General features: G+C 42.8%; 1 protein-coding gene across 2 annotated transcripts in view; it reads right to left on the reverse strand.

The window, feature by feature from the left end:
• ASPSCR1 (ASPSCR1 tether for SLC2A4, UBX domain containing) overlaps positions 1 to 20652 on the reverse strand; it is a 40348-nt gene that overhangs the window by 3676 nt on the left and 16020 nt on the right. For both annotated transcript variants that reach the window (XM_032128667.1, XM_032128668.1), the window contains 8 exons: positions 17749 to 17888; positions 16359 to 16440; positions 15469 to 15535; positions 14623 to 14685; positions 14278 to 14330; positions 2557 to 2608; positions 1776 to 1845; positions 1261 to 1448 (listed from right to left, as the gene is read on the reverse strand). In XM_032128667.1, the coding sequence (XP_031984558.1) occupies positions 1261 to 1448; positions 1776 to 1845; positions 2557 to 2608; positions 14278 to 14330; positions 14623 to 14685; positions 15469 to 15535; positions 16359 to 16440; positions 17749 to 17888 (715 nt within the window). The remainder of the gene's footprint in view (positions 1 to 1260; positions 1449 to 1775; positions 1846 to 2556; positions 2609 to 14277; positions 14331 to 14622; positions 14686 to 15468; positions 15536 to 16358; positions 16441 to 17748; positions 17889 to 20652) is intronic.

Consider the following 20652-nt stretch of genomic DNA (forward strand, 5'->3'; position numbering starts at 1 on the left):
GGCAGCATTGGGGACCACAAGAGAGCACCTGGGGAGATGAAATGGTAAATACATCACAACTTTCAGAGCAGGGAACTTCATCCTTCATTTTATTAACATGTGGCTTAAAGTATACTATTGACCTTTCATACCAGCTGTTAAAAGGGAAACCTGCACAGGTAGGTGAGATGATATTTTGTACTTTATCCAGATAATCTTGGGAAACAAAACTATTTCAAGTGCAATGCTTCAAACATACTCCAGTATGGAAATGGGAAGCAGTGAAGATCCTGTTTCCCACTGCATCAGCATCTCAGCACCAATCTAAGCCAGACCAGCCACAGCAGGGAAACACACTGGCCCACTGTTTGCAGCCTTCACACCTTACCCTCTGCTTGCTGGAACTGATAGCCCCACACTATCTTCCAGAAACAAATACTAACATTCTCATCCAGGAAGTTAACATCTGGCATTATTAGCCAGGTGACTCCATATAAGAATTACTAGGTTTGTTGTCGTTAAAGGAGCTGACTGTCTCTTTTTTTTTTTTTTTTCTCCCTTTTTTTTCTCTTCCCTCTCCCCCCCCACCCCCCGTCTTTGCCACTGCATCAAAAAGTGAATATTGCCAATTGTTTAATTCAGGAATTCTTCTTCTAATTACTTCATATTTTGTATAAAGTCTTGTCTAAAATACACACATAAGCCATTTGTTCTGGGACTAAAAACAAGGTTGCAGTTTTCTGACCAGGATAAAACAAGAGAAAAGTCATAATGGACACCTGGTTGCAATCTTAATTATGGAAAACCACTACTGGTTTGCAGTGAAGATTAAAAAAAGAAAGACCAACTAAAAAATTCAAGAGAAATAAAAGTACTAAAACAGACTACAGCAGCAAAAGGAAAGTTATGTCAAAGATATAACGGATTACATGGGCCCAGATTACATGGGTATGTAGAATATCCTGCCTATTAGTATTTGAACTACACTGGCAGGGATAAGAGCTCAGCACATCAAGCCCAGAACACAGTTTAAAATGCTGCAAGCATATGGTTTAGGCATCAGACTTCCCAATGTTCAGAGTCCGCATTCAGATACTTCTCCGGTGAAGGCTGAGGTTCAAGTCACAAACAAATTTGTGACTGACAAGAACCAAATGTCCTGCAAGCATAAACTGACATCTGCAACAATACCACCAATATACAACACGTTTGGCAGAGAGGAGACTGCCTTTTGGGGCAGCTCAGAATGAGCAGAGCTCTTCTCCTCTGATTCATTGATACCTGGAAGCTTCAGCCATTTGGGTATTTTCCCAGGGGCCTTTCTCAATACTTGTGGAGCTCCCTGGGTGCTGGCTGCTTCTGGTTGCTCAATAGTCTTCTTGTCACTTCCCGCTTCTGGTTCAGATAGGGATGGAGCCACTGATGCTAAAGTTGATGAAGCAGAAGGAACTAATGATCTGGACAAACATCTGAGAAAGGAAATAAGCAAGTAGAATTAAACTTCATTTTTCATAATAGCCCCCTGTACCACCACCACCTTTAAACTTTTAAAGTTAGATTGAAAAGGCTCTTCTTTTTCCAATACAGAAGCACTAGTATTTACTTAAGTCACTGAAATCCTACTTTGCGAAGGACTCACAAAGCTGTGAAGTCAAGTATGACAGTATGATTGTTTCTGGAGAGAAGGAAGTCTTAGTATCTTTAAAGCACATTTCTTTGTAGTAAGATGGGCTCGTTTCATGCTTCCCATTCCTGAAATACTAAGGCATTTGCAACTCTATTCAGCCCCAACATACCTGGCTACTAATAAATCAGCCGCAGAAGGAGAAACTGCAGAGCTCAGCAGGTCCGATTTCAGGTAACAAGCTGTTTAGAAGTGAAACCAAATCACTTATTTGGTAACAGAGACATCAATCACCACAATATCACATAGCTCTCAGCTCAAAAAGTACCTGCTGTATACTTCAGTAAACCTACATCACCTTCCCCCAAATGACACAGGACATTACTAAACCATGCCAGTTTCTTTCACAATTCAGAGGTGTTCTATTTCATCATTCAAACCTCAAGATCTTGACATTTTCTTTCAGCGCTCACTGCATCTTAGAAACTTTTCTGTGAAGTCAGAGCATACTTTGGTCTCTGGGAGAAACAGGAATTCTAAGCATAAACCAGAGATGCCAAAGAACCAAAGATCTGTTCTACCATCTCCAGCCAGTCCACTACCACAGGAGGTCTGCAAAAGCATTTCATAGACATTTGTCTAATTAACATTCTGAACAGCAGGATTTTTTTTTCCTACAGAGTCATTCTTCTATCATTCTTGATCCCACAGCAGACAATGCCTACTCCCCAGCCTATCAAATCCCACAAAAAAGGTACAATGTCTACATCTGTGCTAAAGCTAACTGACCAAACCAGCTCTGAAGAGCTTTAGCCAGTCAAAATGGGGACATTCGCCAGCATTCTCAAGGACTGCAGTTTCTTTTGTCAGAGGAACTCTGCCAGTAAGGATGTAATACTGGGTCTACTACAGGAACTATACAGTCAGCTGAAGGAGAGAGGAAACGCACTCACCCCTGCACTCCTCAGATCCAAAATGAATGACAGCAGTTGGAAAAAGTTTAGCCTGCAGCAAAAGGGGATAAGAAGGTATCACTGTCTATAGATGCTTTCACAGTTCACTGTGAACATTAAAGGCAGGTTAGACAGCTACAGACAAATTCATGTAGTTCAAGCCAAGGCCACTGAACCATCTGTAATTCAGGAAAACCTAAACTTGTGCAGAGCACAGGCCACTCAGAGTACAAAATGAAGGAAAATTTTATGATCTGTTCTACCAAACAGGTGATGAGACCTCTACAGCAAGTGCTCACTGCAGCAACGCCCTGCCATGCCTTCTCCTCTGTCCCCATATCCCAGGCCATTGTATTGCACCCACATTCTGCACTGCTGAGCAGATAACATGAATATGATGAAGAATCTTCTAAGACCTGAGTGGCTGACAGCAAGAAAAGAAAAATCCAGCTATGCCCTCCCAAAATCTATTCTATACCACTGTATTACATTTACACCCTGTCTCTAGTTGAAATTTATCTAGTTTCACCACCTTTCCGGGATGAAGTATTTCCTTTCATGAATCCAACCTGAATTCCTAGTTCCTACTTATCAGTACAATTGCCATATTCAAAATTTTTTTTCTATCCAGTGGGTTTGGTGGTTATTTTTTTTTCCTTTTATTTCAATAGAAGTTCCTGTAATTTGTGTCCATTTCCTCTTGACCTTTTACAGGGCACTACTAAGAACTCTGGCCCATATCCCTTGCTGTTTCACATCTATTTTACTACACACATTGACCCCCCAGAACTTCTTTCTTCCAGGCTGAACAACCTTGACTATCTCTTGGCCTCTCCCCATATGTCAGATGCAGGTCCCTTCATTATCTTTCGGTCCTTTTCTGGGCACCAGAAAAACTGTAAAATTGGACTCACACACCCCCAGTTCAACTAAGGAATCACAAATGCACCTGTAGGTATAAAGGAGGGACCTACCTACTCTGCCACCTACAGTGACCACAGTGTCACACCACACCTTCAAAAAAACTCAGTGTTACATTACAAAGCACTACACTACCACATCCAGTGGTCCATCCAAGTGCTCCCAAGGGAAATGCAGAGCAAGAGAGTCAAAGTTATTAAATTTCATGCTAAAAACAGACACTACTGCAAGCTCAGGCTTAGATTTTTAAAAGGGTATGATACGCAGAAGATTAATGTGAGATGGCATAACCAGCTGTACCAGAAAGGATTCTGAAAAAATAACCATTGTATTTATTACCTGCATTATATGCCAGTATAATGCCTTATAAAGAATAACTAGCTGAAACAATTCTGTTAAGCTTTTAGGAAGCCTTGTACTAAGAGACGGGTAAAGAAACCTAGTCATCGTGGTGTAAAAGAGGCAAGTACCACTATAGCCAGAAACTGTACAGCAAATGTTAATTAATGATCTACATTCTCCCTGGCAAAATAGTAACACTAAACTTGTCACACTGATCCAATAAATAAATAACCAGATAAAAGCAAATCACTGCTCCACTCATGCATACTTGGGAACTGTGCAGGGCGGACTGACTGCTCTGGAGTTTTCCTGAGCCTCTGTTGCCACCATCAGCCCAATCTGGATACTGGAATGATGGTCCTTGGACCCAATCCAGCACAGCAATTACCGGAACTCAACAGAACCCTGATCTTCACAGAGGAGGCTATGGACTGCTGCCTAACATGGAGACTAGTAAAATTGTATTAACTGAAGGCAAAATGAAATAGCTTCACCTCTCTTCCTGCCTACAAGCTTTAGATCATCATATGGTATTACACATTTTTTGGACATTAATCCAGAGGCTATAGGAGACTGTCTGATGCAGCACAGCCAAGCACATCACGCTAGGCTGAAACAGGAGACATTTATCGCTCTACTCCAAGACTCAGCTCCCGCTAAAGCACTCAGGCGAACTCACATCTTTGAACTGACATTTTAGCAAAATAATTATTTATCAGGTCTTTTAACAATTCGTTCCCCAGTCAACAGGGCCTAAGGTTCCCTGCTCCAGTCACAAAGACAGCTCTCCATAAACTTTTTTAACTGAAAAGTACCAGACGTGGTTTAGAAACCCTAGAAAAAACTCTCACAAGAGCTTTGATGTTTCCACAGCATTCGTCTATTTAGGAAATGGGTGCCTTAAAAAGGGCCCCCCCCCAACACACATACACTCAAGCCCTTTTACACACAACATCCTTTTCATGCCAGCTGCAAGATTGAAAATGAGGTTTTTGTAGTGTGTTAGTGTTGGAATTTTTTAATAACCTCCCCTCTCTTTTTTTTGCCTCCCAACCAATTATCTTGGTAAATAATTAACATTCTGAAGGAGATAAGTAAGCACAAAAACTCGGAGCTCAAAGCCCTTTAGTTCAAAGCCCTGCCCTTTTCTCTTCGTTTCTCTGCTGCTGCCACTGAAACTTCCTTGTCAATCAAGCTCTGGGCACACACATCAAAGCCGCATGTGGGAATGGCCCCAAGGGGTCAGAGAAAATTCATGGCAGGGCCTGTGTGAGGCACAAAGAGAGAAAGAGAGTGAGAAACACAGACCAAGAGCTAGACAGACTCACTCGACCAACAAACACACAGACAGACTGTGCCCCAATATAAACCTCTACCCTATTTACTCACAGGTCGTCAAATAACCATAGTTCTCAGTTTCAGGATCCACGTCCACAACCATTTCCCACTGCTGGCAAAACATCAGTCCAAATGTTTCAGTTCAAAATCTTAATTGAAAGAAACTTAAAGGAGCTAGATGGCAGCCCTCAAGTACACAGACTGTAATGTCCTTCCCATGGCTCCTTTCCCTGCATCCTTATCCTTTCCTAGGGGTCAGCCAACACAGAGTCCCCTCTTGCCAAACCTCCATCCAGTAAGTTATTTTTCTTCAATTCAAACAGACTACTGGCTCATGCACAGAACACTTGGTCTAGCTTCTTTTGTGTGGAACTGTCAGATACCACCCCAATCCCAGCACTCCCTGAGGGTTCAGCACAGAAGGCAGCTAGCTACACCTCACCCAGGAATTCTCTAGCCAGTCACTGGCAGGACCTAATGCTGTCACAGAGTTTTTACCATCTGTAAGTATTTAAATCAGCAGCAATTTCACATTAAAAAATAAAGGCAGGCCAGTAGAATGATCCCACTGTTCAAGGACTGTCTTAGCATAAAGATGAGAAGGTTTTAATAGATTCTGTCCAGGAAAACATATGAGGACAAAGTCAATGCCTTTAGCATTCTCTAACACGCCTAAGAATGTAACGATCAAACACTAGACATGTTGAGCTTTTGACGGGGTACCCTTCCTCGGACTAGGGTAAGAGAGCAGAGGAGGCTGCTGTTCTGCTAAGTTCTTCATTTCACAGTCTCACAGCTTTCTTGAAGGCAGAGTTCAAAGGGGGTTACATGATAAAGACAAGCAGCAACAACAAACAGCAGGCAGAAAACAGCTGCTTCTTCTATATGCTCTATATATTTTTTCTTACAGAAGTGTGGATTATATTTGCTAATTGACCAGTAAGAATAATACACGATTCTAGTTTTCCTTTTTCTAACTTATCCTGGTCTAACAGTCGTAAGTCTTACACCAGTGTTACATAGGTATTACACAGATTTGCGTATACAGTTTCTATCAGTTCTTACTGTTTATGTGAACACACTATCTAAAAAATGTGAACAGTGTAATTCTATCTATATTTTGTCTAAAGTAAAGGATTCTGTGAAAAGGTAACACTGCTGCAGCAAGAACTGTGTTTAAGGTCTCTGCTGCAGCTTTTTAATGTTTAAGGCACTCAGCATATATTTCTACTAAAAGTTAAAAAAAAATCTATATTTCTATTTCACTTTGGTGTGGCTTCACGTATCTCAACTTGTCTAAAGGTTTTAATTCAACCCCTGTGCTTTGGCTTCCCTCTGGGCCTGAATCCAGAGGAGCTTTCACTCCAACATAGACAGACCATCACCGAAAAACTGTATTCTCAAGTCAGCTGTTCTAATGTCTGCAGTTGTTCTAATGTATCTGCCAATTTCTAGAAGAACAACTTTGCAGTTCTTCACTTCACTGCATAGGGTTCTTACAAGAACATCTGTCAATCAGAACAGATTTTGAGAACTTTTAGAATCACACTGAGCCTGCCAGACTGACCAAAAGAATCAAAGGATGTTTGAAACAAGTAACTCAAAAAGCTCCACTCACTTATATGCAGAAAATTACTACAATAGGACTGAGCCAACAGCCAGTTACTACACTCCAACACCCAGCATTTCTCTTCCTTGCTGCTTTGATTTCCAGCCAAAGAAACTGCCATTCTGACTGGGGAAATAGATGCTATTAATCTATTGAATTATAATGTTCAAATCACACTGCGCAAGGCATATTTACAACATACAGTCAGATTTACTACACCAACACCTAGAAATTCAACTGAAAATAGTGTTCCATTGTGCAATTACATAGATGCGATGTAAATAAAAGTATTTTGAGTTTGTGGGTTGGTTTTTTTGTGGCTTTCCTTTTTTGTTTCAGTTTTTTGGGGCTTTTCTTTTTTATACAGACAAAAAATTGAGACCTAAAGAGATTAAATAACTTATTCAAGGTCACACAGGATGGCAGCAGCAGAAATGAGAACTAAGCACGTAAGTCTCCAGAGCCCCATCAAAGATCATAATCACAGGACAGCTTTCTTCTGAAGGGATTAGAAAGTCACTGAGGCAAGGAGAAAAGAAAGTCAATGTCCTGCCTATTACCTCCTCATTTAATAAGCATCATGCCAAATGAACTGTTTCTCAGATTTTAAAAAGATGTAACACAGCTTCATCCATTTACTTAGTTACAGTTGCAGAAGTTTAAATGAAAACTTTCTATTTCAGAGATCTGAAGTGGTACCAGCCTGTTACTCATAAAGCCACATTTAGTCTGAAACTATGCAGTTGAGTGACTCCGGTTTTACTCAGAGATAGCGAACAGTTACTCGGACACTGTGGTGGTGAGCGTGGTTTGTGACAGCACAGCATCGTGGCTGTGGAGTGGCACACTGGGGCTGCTGCATCTCACATTCCATGATAAAAATATCCACATTAGAACAACAGTCCCTTGTGAATCCAGCTATGATACAGCAGAGAAACATTTCTGCTTTGTTCTACTAGTTTTAGTAGTTGTTTTAGTTGTTTTAGTAACTTGTTCTCTAGAACACAGAAAATAGTTCAGGCAGAACCCTCCCCAAATAACATCTCAATACTTCCTCTTTCTCAGACATACATATGCAAAAAAATCCTAGAACAGAGCATTGTAGATGATGTACATTATTCCCGGGCAGTTGTTCTCTTCCCTGACAGAGCGATGCTGTCAGACCAGGCAGAAGCTGCTGTTGAAGGGAACTCGCAGCTGCCAGAAGGAGCAGCATTCTTTCCGTTACACAATCTGAGAAGATCAGAGTGCCACAGGTCTGCTGTTAGACTGATGTTAGGAAGATGAATAAGAAAATAAGCACTTCAAAGGAGCACACGCATGGAAGGAGAAACCCAAGCTACCAACATGAAATACTGCATAGTACACACACCCCAAACACATAAACTAACTCTTGGAAAATTCAACTGGAAAGCCGGTGGATCAAAAGTTTCTCCAGCACGACTGCACAGCATTGCTGAAACAGAAATAAACACCACAGTCATGGTGAAAGCGGCAGATCAAGTGGTTCATGTTGTTTATAACCTGAGAACAAAGCTGCCCAATGTGGACTTCAACTGCCAGAGGAGACGGATATTCCGTGGCCAACATGGGGAGGGTCTGATCCAGCTAAGGCAGGGGACCTTTAAAATTCATAAGGCAAAGATAAGATTTGAAAACACTGTTCTGAGAAGGCTACTTACGAAGGAATCCAGGTATAAAGGAGCATTCATTGAGACCTTGATAGCTGAGATCAGAAAGATCTGGCCTTCAAAACTGACAGTAGCAGTGAACATTTTGGGCAGGATTTCCACTCCGAATTCAGTTGTGCAAGGAACCTCTCACTGGAACCAAAGAACCCAGCTGTCCTCAAAGCCATCATCATGAGGCAAGCATGGGCAGTCTCTGCAAGCGTAAGTAACAGACCTCACCACAAAGAGAAGGTGAGATTGCTGCCAAATGCAGTCAGATGATAAAATCCTGGATGGAGAAGACTAAGACTTTTAGGTGAATGCCATCCTCTGTGCTGGATGAATTTCAGTATTAATTGCAATTTTCTTTGCTAGTGAGTGCAATAACCACAAGGCCTGCCACAGGAAATGCCTCTGATGGACTGACTCTGATGAAGTAATTTTTTCTGAAATTGCATTCAGACTCTTGCCAAAAAGAGAAGGCTTCGTACTGCCTTAGCCGTAGTCAGGTTCACTGAACAAGCATGCCAGACATACTGCCCAAACTGGCATTAACAAATAGGATATGGAAAGAGAACCAAAGGCAAAGAAAGGAACAAACAGCTCATCTGGATTTCTGCCTCATGGTATGCGACAGAGGAAACACCCACTGCACTCTAAGATCTGACTAGAAGACCGAAATATTTATGTGGAAGCCTGTGGATTCCTTCAGCTCCTCTGTAGACAGAGGATGGCCTCCTGCCCTCTCTGCTGCCTCGACTTTTCCAGTGACTGGTACTCCTACTTTCTGCTAACTCTTTCCTAGTATTAACTCAGCAATCAATGATTTTTTTTTCCAATAACCCACCCCAGATACACACTACAAACTGCCTGTTTCTGGGAGTAAAAGAAGCTAAGAAGCAACTCTGAAAAGCTCAGACAGCCTAGAAAAAACACAAACAAGCCACTGGAGCTATAAGGAACCCAAAGCCAAGTGCTACAACAGGGAAGTCTGCGGTTGATCAGCTCTGGAGAGCAAAACATTACAAAACACTTCAAGGGACATGAGGAGAAGGCCGCCAGCAAAAACAGCAACAACAAAAAAATCAAAGTAATGCCTTGAAGTCTTTATGGGTTCCAAAAACACCACACTGCTGCCAATCTGTGTGTTCACTATACTGTAAATACACACAGATTTTGGGAAAATTCACTTCAGACAGTTCTTTCGGTCCAAGTATCTTGGCAAACAAGTCAACAACATTTGTCTTTTTTCCTGGTTTTGCTTGCAGCGTAAAGGTTCTCCCTTCATTGTAAGCGATCAAATGTAACGAATGTGGTGCCAAGCTTGTCAGCGTGAATGGAGGGAGATGGTGGAAAGAGCAGAAGTATTGGTAATATGGTACTCCACCATCTGTAGTCACTCCTGTTATTGGCTTCAGCACAAATTTCAGTAATTTATAAATATTTGAATGCTCCAATGTGCTCACATGACTGCCTCAGACATCATCCATTTTTCCTTACCAACAACACCAAAGTAGTCTCTAGAGCAGAGGATAGCCTACTGCTAATTTAGGACCTGGGATAACACAAAAATTAAATGTTGAAAAAAAATCCAGAATGGCTAGATACACCACAGTAGTACCTGCCTTGGAAAAATCAAGAGTCAGGTTATGTGCAGGCATCTCTGCAAGGGGAGCACATCAGGTGCCAAGCATCCCAAGAGGCCACTGCTAACATGACTGACATGCAGCATTTGGGGCAAAAGTGGCAAATTTTGGCAGTTGCATGATACAGCCTGAACCCTTAAAGAGATGTATTACCACTAAAGACAAACTTCCTCCCGAACCTTTCACACATCCTCCAAACCCAACAAAGATACATCAAAAAAGTTGAGCAATTAGTTATACCGTTACTTTACCCGAGCTCTCTTTTTCCAATGAGGTCCAGAAGAACTGCATACTCCACAGCACTTCATTCACATTCGCATCCTATGCACCACAACACTGTTATTCCAGAACAAGCCTTCTCACTACAGGGGTGCTGGGCACTGCCAGGTCACCTTAGAGCAAAGCTCCTCTTTCCCCAGCCCCAAAGCCACATTATTTTACAAAGTACCTTAACAACTTCCCTCCTATCTTTACAGAGCAGCTTTGTCTTTTCACCTCCCTCCTTCCAGATCAGGGAACAGAAGGGGAGCTCTGACTAAAATACAAGATGTTTCCCTTCCACAGACCACAGGATAAATGAAAAGGGAACAATCTCCACAACCCCCCCTGCACAGAGCCTAGCCCCATCCAGGGCACAGTCAGGCACTGCAGCCTGCTCTACACTCTCGGTCTTGCAGCCAATGGAGACCCTTGGCCCACACAAACCTCTTCCCAGACGGAAGATTTCTCAGCTTCGAAGGCCACAACCTCAGGTGAGAAGCAGTGAGCAGGTCCCACTCCCAGCACTGCCCCTCCTACCCCAGCACCACAAACATTACCTCTTTCATTCCTGGTCTAGGCCAGGGTTATTTTTACTGAGAGCCCCGAGGCTCAGGCAGTGCAGCCTCACTGGGAACAGACGCCTCTGCCTCTAAACAGGGCATCCAACAATGACACAGTGGGCATGGACACAACAGCTGGATTGATTTCCACACCTGTTTCTGTCCAGAGAAGAAAGGTTCTTCAGCCCCTTTCTTCCAGGCACCCGGACCCCAGCCGAAGGGAAAACTTACCCAAGCAGGAAAATTATGGCACAGGGCCTGCACTAACATGGTGAAAGTTAAAGAGGAATAAGGATTTACACTGGTTAACGGCAGCAAAGTTTCTCCCAGCATCAGCCAGCCCAAACTGGGATAAGGCACCATCCTCACAGGTCAGAGCTCTGTGGTCTTTGACAGCAGTTCAGGTAACCAGAACAGTATGACAAGTTCTCTGCAGGAATCGTTTTCTTCCTGTTTGATGCTTCATCCAAATAAAATATTTATAAACACACAGAATCATTCCTGCCATAACAGACCATGACCTGAAAGGGCTGAAGGGCCCCAAGCAAGGGACATAGGCTACACAGCCACTGGCATTAAACACAGCTCTCCCAAGGACAGAAGAACCATAGGCAGAGCAGAAGTCCATTCAATCCAGCCAGTATCCTAACAGTGAACAAAAACCAGATGAACAGAGAGGAGTATCCTTGCTTATAAGTGATTAGCTAGCAACGATTTTCAGTTTAGAAGCTTCCTGAGGAGGCTCCTATATATTAAGACACACTTACTAAATATCTTCCTTGAACTTGTCCAAATTTCTCTCAAATCAGTATATGCTTTTAGTATATAGCACCCTGTGACAAGGAATTCTACGCCTCAGTTTTCTGACACACGAACAGCTACCTTCTTCCATCTATTCTAGCTCCTACTTGCTTCTCTTGATGCCACTCACTCATACTTGAGAACAAGAACTGAAGGCATTCCAGCTTCTCCTTGGCACATTATTCCTTTTCCAGTCACATCTTTTACAGACTGGCAAGTCCTAACCTACTCAGTCTTTCTCTGGACAGGAGACATTGCGGACCTCTGATGAACCTCATTCCCCTTCTCTGCACTTTAACCAGTTCCTTTTGAAGATGTGAGACCAGATCTGCATGTTATTCACATAAACCCTGGTCCATACACAGATGTTCTCTATTTTGTTCTGAATACTTTGCTTTTGGGAAGGAGGTCATTTTGGATTTGACTGCTATTCATTCATCAGTAATGAGCTGATAATTTCATCACCTTAAGACTTTGCTCCAAAGCCATAATGATCAACACAAGAGCTCACTGAGCTGCGTATGAAGCTCAAATTATTTTCCCTGCACATCGTCACATTCACCTATGTTGAGCCAGCTGGATAAGCCAAAAATGCAAAGTCATTTAATTGTTAACTAATGTGATAATAATCTCTTCATAATATCATGTTACAATCCCTAAAAAATATTCTAAGTGTGACATTTTACTTGCTTTCCACATTTTGCAATTGTACTGGTTCTGTATAGTTAAGATTGTGTTTAAAACTCCATTTCACTTCAATTATACCCAAATTCTCAACATAACCCCTAGTTTAATTTGACTATGGTGTGATTACATGTGGCATGAATAAAAATGTATCTTAAGTCAAGTTTGGATTTGACACCCTTTATCTTAGTTAGACGTTATTCCTCCTTCGTGGTGACAGAGGATATGAGAAATGAGAAAAAATCCCTTCCTTAAAACAGTCCATTTGCAAAGAATTTTCAGCTTTCGAGCACACCATCTTGAACAGTCCCAGCTCTGTATCAATGTCAAGGCTTTGCACCTTTGCCATGCGCCACACCAAGCACTGCAGTCCAAGGAAAGCCACTGCAGACTGGAGGTTTTCGACACCAAAATCGACCAGGTTCTTCACAAAGCTGTGCTTTCTAATGAAGTCCCTAAGACTGGGCTGTAAGGCACCTCCAAGTCTTTAAAGAGCAAGATTTTAACATGATTTTATGTTTCGGGAAGCTGCCACGAGGAATGAATTTCACAGTAAACGTCACAACTAGGAAACCGGGAAATTGCCACACATACAAGCACCAGTAACGGTGCCAGGTACAGAACAAAGGCTTTAACGCGGTAAATTAAACTAAATTCTTGCCATAAGGTTTCTTATTTCAAAGACAATGAGATGCAATTATTCCTGTGGTGTTTTACTGAAAAGGTCATGTTTCAGGAGACATCCAGAGAAACACAAGATGTGCACTGAGAAAGAGAAAATAAAAGAACAGTACTGCAGGGCGGGGGAGGCAGGCAAGGGGTAAACAGAGGTAAGCGGAGGATTTCAAACATTTTAGAAGACAGACCAAAGTTAACAAGGGAAACCAGAACCAGCATCAGAGGCTGGACGAACAGGAGGCAGATACAGGTCTGAACATTCAATCATCTAAAAGCAGCTGCACGTGTATTTCTTCCACATGGCCTGGTCAGGAAGTAGTGGAACTTGGAAAACTCCACTGCAAACAACTTCAGAGGCATGCTAATCCCTACTGCTTCACCATGCTGCCTGAAAAGTCCCTCCCTCTCCCCACCTCAGCCCTTCTGCTCCCTCAGAGGCATCAAACAAGAATTCTCACTGCCGCTGTGTGAGCCTTTACTCTGAAGGATCTCCGGCGCATCAGTCTGGAATGGTCCATGCAGTTCTGAATGACAGAACATTTTAAACAGTGTGAGTTTGGGGCAAAGTGACTCGATCACTCGTAACACATGTGCGATCTACACAGCCAATAATCTCTGGCCAGGGACTTTAAGATCACATTATCTGTCACTTGCAAAAAAATCTCCAGGAATCTGAATTTGAAAACCTGTATTTCAGTATTTTCAGAGAAAAATTACACAAAGAGAATGTATATTCCTCAATGTACATCGACTCTCACATACTGATTTCAAAAAGGTCCAATTTTTGTCTAATACGGCCTCTAGCTCCCACTGTAGAAATTGAAAACAGTTCCCTGTCCACATCAAGTCTCATCTCTCTTACTATCCAAGCCCAGCTACAGATAGAGCACGCTCACCTCAGCTCAGCTCTCGCAATAACATTCCAGGTTAAATACAGTTCCAACTCTGTAGGGCACGGAGAGTGTACCAAACAATGTGAATCCCCACCCCTGCCCCCAGTGTGCCTCTGCCTATTGCTGCACAAGGTGGACCTCTTCTGGTGAAGAGCTTGTGCTCCAAAACACCTGGTTCCACTAGCCTTGGCTGGGCTGAGCAGAAGCCTACAGGGATCACAGCATTACACAGCTTCTTTTACAAGTTAACTGAAGTCTGAGGCAGGGTTAAGGGAAGAACAAACCAGAGAGAATCAGAGCCCATGTGTGAGTCCTTACCTCAAACAGCGTCAGACTTTCATCGTTCAAGACAGTTCTGGGAGGTGCAACAACTGAAGTTAAAAAACAAGTTATAAAACAGGACCATCTAGCAACCAGAACAGCAAATACAGGTACGGGAGGGATCCCTGCCCTCTGAAGGGATGACACAATTCATATATGCCGACAGAGGCTGCTTCTTAGGCAGAAGCATAACATGGCTAAGGAAGCAGGTTACGCCTTCTTTGCACTGTGAAGCTGTGTTTAGGGAAAGCACTCCTTCCCAGGTCGTATCTCAGGCACCAACATACCACAGCTAGAAACAGGCTTTGTAAATTAAGGCCAGATATTACCAACAGCACTCACACAAGTAAAATGGCACTTCTGCATCAGCAAGGTGGCTTCTTACAAAGTCTCTCAAAATGCCAACTGCGGAAAAAGGAGAGAAAGGTTTGCGGAATTAAATTTGGTTCTTCAAATGTTGGGCAAGAAGGCTAACTTGTAACAGCAGAACTGCCCTCTACAAGGTATGGAGATTGCCTTTTCCTCAAAAGTACACAGTTGCTATTACAAATTTCTTGTAGACAAAACAAACAAACAAAACAAATCACTTAGACATACTGGTCCCTTGGAAAAATCTAAGGATGCCTATAAAACTATCAAAAAGTTTGTGCAGGTAGACATGGCTGACAGCTGAGAATAAGAGGATCTCCAGTACTAACAGTAAGAGCCACTTGGTACATGGTCTGATTGCCTTTTGTGAACAGCCAGAGCCAGAAAGGTACATCCTCTCTTAGTACAGTTGGTAAAGTTTTTTTTTCTCCTTCCTACTTTTTGGCGTTTGTTTTGTATCGGGGGAGGGGGTGGTGTTTTCCCCCCAAAAACGTTTTAAGCATTAACACAGAGGAAGTGTCCAAATGCATCCCAGTAACACATCATTTAGACACAAACTAGGGGACAGCAAGTGGGACAGCTTCCTGAGGACAAGTATTTTGCCACCTCCACCAAGTAGCCCTTAGCTAATTTAATTAGCCCAGACTCCCTTCTTAGTCCATTCAGGGGCCCTACAAGGACAGTGTAACTACCTACTGCTGTCTTTTCAGAGCAGCTTTACTTTCCCAGGCACCAGAAAGACCTGTTCAGACACACTCTCTCATCATGGTGGGAGCCATGAGTTACAGCCGCACAGGCTGAGGGGGTGATCAGTCTTACCAGTTTCAGTGGGATGAAAGACCCCCTGCAGAACATGGCGGTCTGGAAAATGAACTCTCAACACCACCTAAAACAGATACAAAGCACATTAAGCCAGTGGTTTATCACTGCTGTGTAACACCTGTCCCTGGCTTAGAATCTGCAAGTTGGTTTTTTGTTGTTTTTTTTTTTTTTAATGGGGAGATCCGAGGTGTTTACAGGGATAGAAAAGCAACCTGGCTAACAGTGCTATGCAGCTTCTCATGGAATAAGGGCTTTTCTGGCTTTCAAAAGGGGCAAAAGAGCTCATCTGTCAAAGCACTATGATGTAAAATGCAGCAGCACTTGCTCAGAGAGCAGGAGCTCCCTGTGCTAAATGATGCACAAACGACAAAGACAGTCCCTCATGGACAGGTGGAGACAGTTTACTGGCATCCTAAACTGTCCACAGCAGTAGGAATCCGCCTGACATACCTCTGACCTTTGTATTTCCAGCTCGGTCAGAAAGCACTTAACTTGAGAACTGCACAAGGATCATATTTACAGAGTAAAATAAATCCAACTTGTAACATCTAATCGTTCAACTTTCAATGGGATTCTAACAAAATGTCTACAGAGAGGCAGGTAGGAAGGCTCAGTCATACAGACTGATGTGTGCACAACAGAAAGGTTTTGAGACATCTGGAACAGAACAGAAGCAACTATACTGCCTGTCACTCAACCACATTACAGTACAGCTGTTTTCACATGGCACAACTGTTATTCAAGTCCCACATACAATTAATAGGGATGGGAATTTGAAAAATCTTCCTATAAGTAGCTTACGAGCCTGTTGATCACAACTGAATCTCAAGTTACTCAATCCCCAAGTCTGGACTAGCCAGAGGGATTGGAAAATGAACAAATATTACCTTTGGGTAACGCTTCAACTTCTCCTTCAGCTGGGACTCCTTCAAAGACTTTGTCATCAGTGGAGCTTCTTCCAGGCATTTCCTACAGACATGGGAAGAAGGCAAGTTGTCTGTAGTTTTACAATATATTTTTACTTTATTAAGATAGCAGAAGGCCCAAGCAGGGCTGATGAGAACTGCTCAACTGGTCCATGCATGTACAACAGCATCTTCCCCACCTCCTGAAACTACTGAGCATCAGCAACAATACTATATAAAATTACTTTTATTGTACAAGTTTAGAAGTAAGCTCACGACAGCAGACGCAAGAAAAGATCCTAAGAAAAGGAGGAGAAGGTCTGCTTAAACTACTCAAGAAGAGATAGACTTATTAATCCAATAAAGTAGAGACTAAGGTTGGACATGATTACTCCACAGAGGCAGAAGAGCTACTGAGCTTGAAAAACAATGCTGGCACAAAAAATTAGTAAGTATTAATTAGCAACAGGAAAACAAAATTAAAATGAAAAGTTTCAGATCATTCAAGAACTGACATTTTAGACTGCTATTAAAAGGAAGAATGGGTATAAAATGAAAGTTTACTTGTATTTAAGATGAAACAGTAAATGTAAGAAAATACTTACACATTTTCCTGTATGTAAAGAAACTAGCTTAGACCCAACAGATCCCATGTTCAGCTTTAGCACCTTTTCTTTGTATCCAAGGAACTAATGTGTAACTTGCCTTTATTTTTATCCCTGGCTGTAAGGGGAAAAGCATCAGCAAATTTGGAAACTGTGTCTTTTTTGGGGGGCCTGTATTCCAGTAATCCCCAACCAAATGACTCTACATTTGCACCACTAAATACTCCAGACCCACGAGCAGCAGAGCAATTTTCAGGCCATTTTCTGTGTACTCAGTGGCCTGTGGAAAAAAAATCAACTCCAAGTAAAAAGTTCAACTTGGACTTGGCTATAGCATAAAGGAGACTGTTCCACAGTCTTGGAGAGTTATTGTAATGTCTAAAGGAATGCTTTGACCCACTTGAAACTAAATACATTAATGAAATTCATTTCTTTAAGGAACATACAGATAGCAAAATGCTGCTGTGACAGGAAGGCCAGTTTATCTTCATCTGGGTTTTTATTGAACTGAAGTTCAATAAAGTAAAATCATGAATATTTGAAACCAAGCTACTTGAACAGTGCAGTACATTGTTAGTCAGCTTCCTATAATTTCTACGTGTGTGTATGTGTGTGTGTGTGTGTGTGTCTAATAATAGGTTAATTCTGTTACTTAAAATATAAGGTGTTTCTTACTGGCCAAAAATGCAACAAGCTCTCTTGATCACTGTCACTCTGCTCAACAACAGAACACAGCAAATCTCACTCACAGCAGAAAGGGAACTTGCCTCTCACTCTGCAGCTGTGCCAAACGTTTCCGTACATCATCCACTGTGACTTCAAAAAATTCATCAGGAAGCTCTTCTGGGCCATCAGGAAGCTGTTCCAGTAGGTCTAGGTGACACACAAGGGGCTCACGCTCTACAAGCTACAGAAGAAAAAGAGTTTCAATTAGTTTTAAATGCATTGCTTTGCTTATCCTATAAGGTTCCTGAAAAAGAGTAATAGGACAGTATTTGCAAACTGAAATACAATCACTAGTGCGCAATTCCTGTCACCAATATCAGACTAACGATACAGAAGTTGTCAGTGTTGTCATTCTTTACAGCTGATACAGCTGTGGACACAATCCCCACCAACAGCAGCAGGAATCTATATTGCCAGGTGAGCAGATGGCTCATCTCCACTGTCAGTCCAGGAAACTCAGGGTAGTAACTTTGGCAGTCCAAAGAGAGGGGGAACTCCGTTGCAGGGAGTGCTTGTGGAATCTCTTCACTTACAATATTACAGTATTTTGCAGTTCAACCAGGCTTCTAGCTAGTTACAAGCTTGTTACAAGTATTCAGAAATTACTTCAGTCCCAAAACCCTACCTGACCTCTCTCTGCTCTACTCCAAACCTCCCTCAGTATGTAACCATTTCCTTACCATTCTACAGGCAGCACTCAATTTACACAGGTGCTATCCTTCGTTCTAGAGACTATAGACCCCTTTGAAGTTTTTCCATCTGCCATGCACTCTTGGCTTGTGTTATGTCTTGTGTTGAGTTCCCATTCTTTTGCTACAGAAGTAGCAAATGAATGGTTACTAGTCACCAGCCAGGGCCCACTCCATTTCTCCGTACTCCAGAGAGCAATTCTTTGCTTTGGTAAGGCAGTTTTTGACCTGTTCAGCTCTCCGAACTAAACCACTGCAGGGTTTCATTACACACCTTTCAAAATTTTACCCTGGTTTCTGGCATGCAAAAAGATCCCTTAAACAGCAAAACCCTTTTGTTTTGCACTTACGAAGTACTTCACCCTGAGATCAGCCTTTGCTGCAACCAGAGCACACAGATGCAGGAGAGCAGTTCTCTGTAGGCATCAGCTGCAATAAAGGCACTTAATACATTTACTGGCAACTTTCCCTACACACCAGAGCTGAGGGCAGGCACCCCAAGCTGCACACAGACATCCCTCTCACCTACCCATCCGGGCACAGAGAACCTGGCTGCCTGCTCCCCTGGCCTCGAGAGCGCAGAGCTGGACGTCATGACGGCAAACCTTCCAGTACAACTGGGCCTAGACTAGAACTGTTGTTGCAGTTATGAAAAAACCAAAACAAACCAGGCTAATACCAAGACCCAAAATGCCCTAAAAAACCTAAACCGGAGCCCCAACCACTTAGATCAAGAGCATTTGCCACCTCTGCAGGCAGCAGGACCTTAATGGATCCCTCCTCAGGAAAGGTTACATGCTGGCTACTCTCTCTTGCACCCAAAGCAGCAGCTGTGCCTGCCTATGAATACAAACCACAACCAGAATCAAGCACATGAGAGGCAGTTACACCTCCTGGCTCTCAAACAAGTCAAACTTTCTAAATTCCAAAACTGTTTAAAGGAACAAAGCTTGCAAACATAGAGAACAGCATACTGAAGGCTACAGGAGATGCAGGGAGGACACAGCTCGTGGCTGAAGAAGCTCACAGGAACAACAATTTCAGTAGTTAATCCAGCATTTCTTCCTCGTCAGCTGCCATCTTAAAAAGGCCACAGGCTCTTCGAATGAACCTGCTGTCCATTTCTTCTCCCCTCATTCCCTCAAACACTCTTTCCAATCCTAATTAACACTCAGATATCCTCCCTCCATCCACTCACCCCTCCCCCAGGCACTGGCCACTTGGGAACAGGAGTCTTCTCAATTGTCTAAAGCACAACACAAATTACAAGGCAATGTTCACCCTACTTGTGGGCACTAAAGGGTAATTTGAGAAATTAAAAGATCGAGGTTATGTGGGTGGGACCTTTGGCTACTTTTAGAAAGTTGAGCGGGGTCAGCCCTAACGAGCGGGTAAAGGAGCCTGATTGCAGCTTTCCCCAGGCCCCGGACGGGGTGGGGGGTGCCCAGCGCTGCAGGAAGGACCCCAAGTGCCCAGGACCATCTGCTGGGAAGGAGCAGGCTGCAGCGTGATCCCGACCACTGCCCACTGCCGCTCCAGTTAGGACACATCTACATCAGAGGCCAGAGGAGAATTAATCAGACCTCCCCAAGAACCAGGTATACTTTAATCTCCTCAAACAGGCTTGAGTTTCATTTCATTCTAAATATGAAGTGAAAATAGACGTCTTCTGAAAAAACCCAAACCCAAAAGACTGAGGAGGCATATCCTATGGCATGTTGTGAAGGGTGCTGGGATACAATGGAGAGAATTCAAGAGTCTGCATTAGCAAATCCTAAAGTTACCATTTAGTATTGGCTCCAAAAAGGACTTTAGTTAATCCCAACAGCAGTGGGATTCCCCAGGGAAAGGGCCAGCCCCCATCCAAATTATGGTGACAGCTAATGGCATCTGCCAAGGCACTGGGAACCACGAGATGGCACAAGGCAGACACATATTCCAGTCCTAAGTGTTCACTCCTCTTCATTGCTGTGGGCTCCAACAGTCTTAAAGCGCAGACAAAATCCATAAACTAACTTCCCACAATGATTACAAAAGAGGCTCCAGGAATACTAACCCACTTCCCAGCCCACTGCACAGACGGTGTTTTCTGCAACTGTGATGAAAGATAACCATCTCCTGTAACAATAAATGGCCACCACATGGACATTCTACTTTCCATTATGTAAACTGGAGGAAAGCAAGCTGTGATAATTCTGTCCTACTTCTTCCAGGAGCTAAAGATGCTGTGCTATGGTTTGGCACCCCCCTTCTTCA

This window comes from Corvus moneduloides, chromosome 19, assembly GCF_009650955.1.
Source record: "Corvus moneduloides isolate bCorMon1 chromosome 19, bCorMon1.pri, whole genome shotgun sequence".
NCBI lineage: Eukaryota > Metazoa > Chordata > Aves > Passeriformes > Corvidae > Corvus > Corvus moneduloides.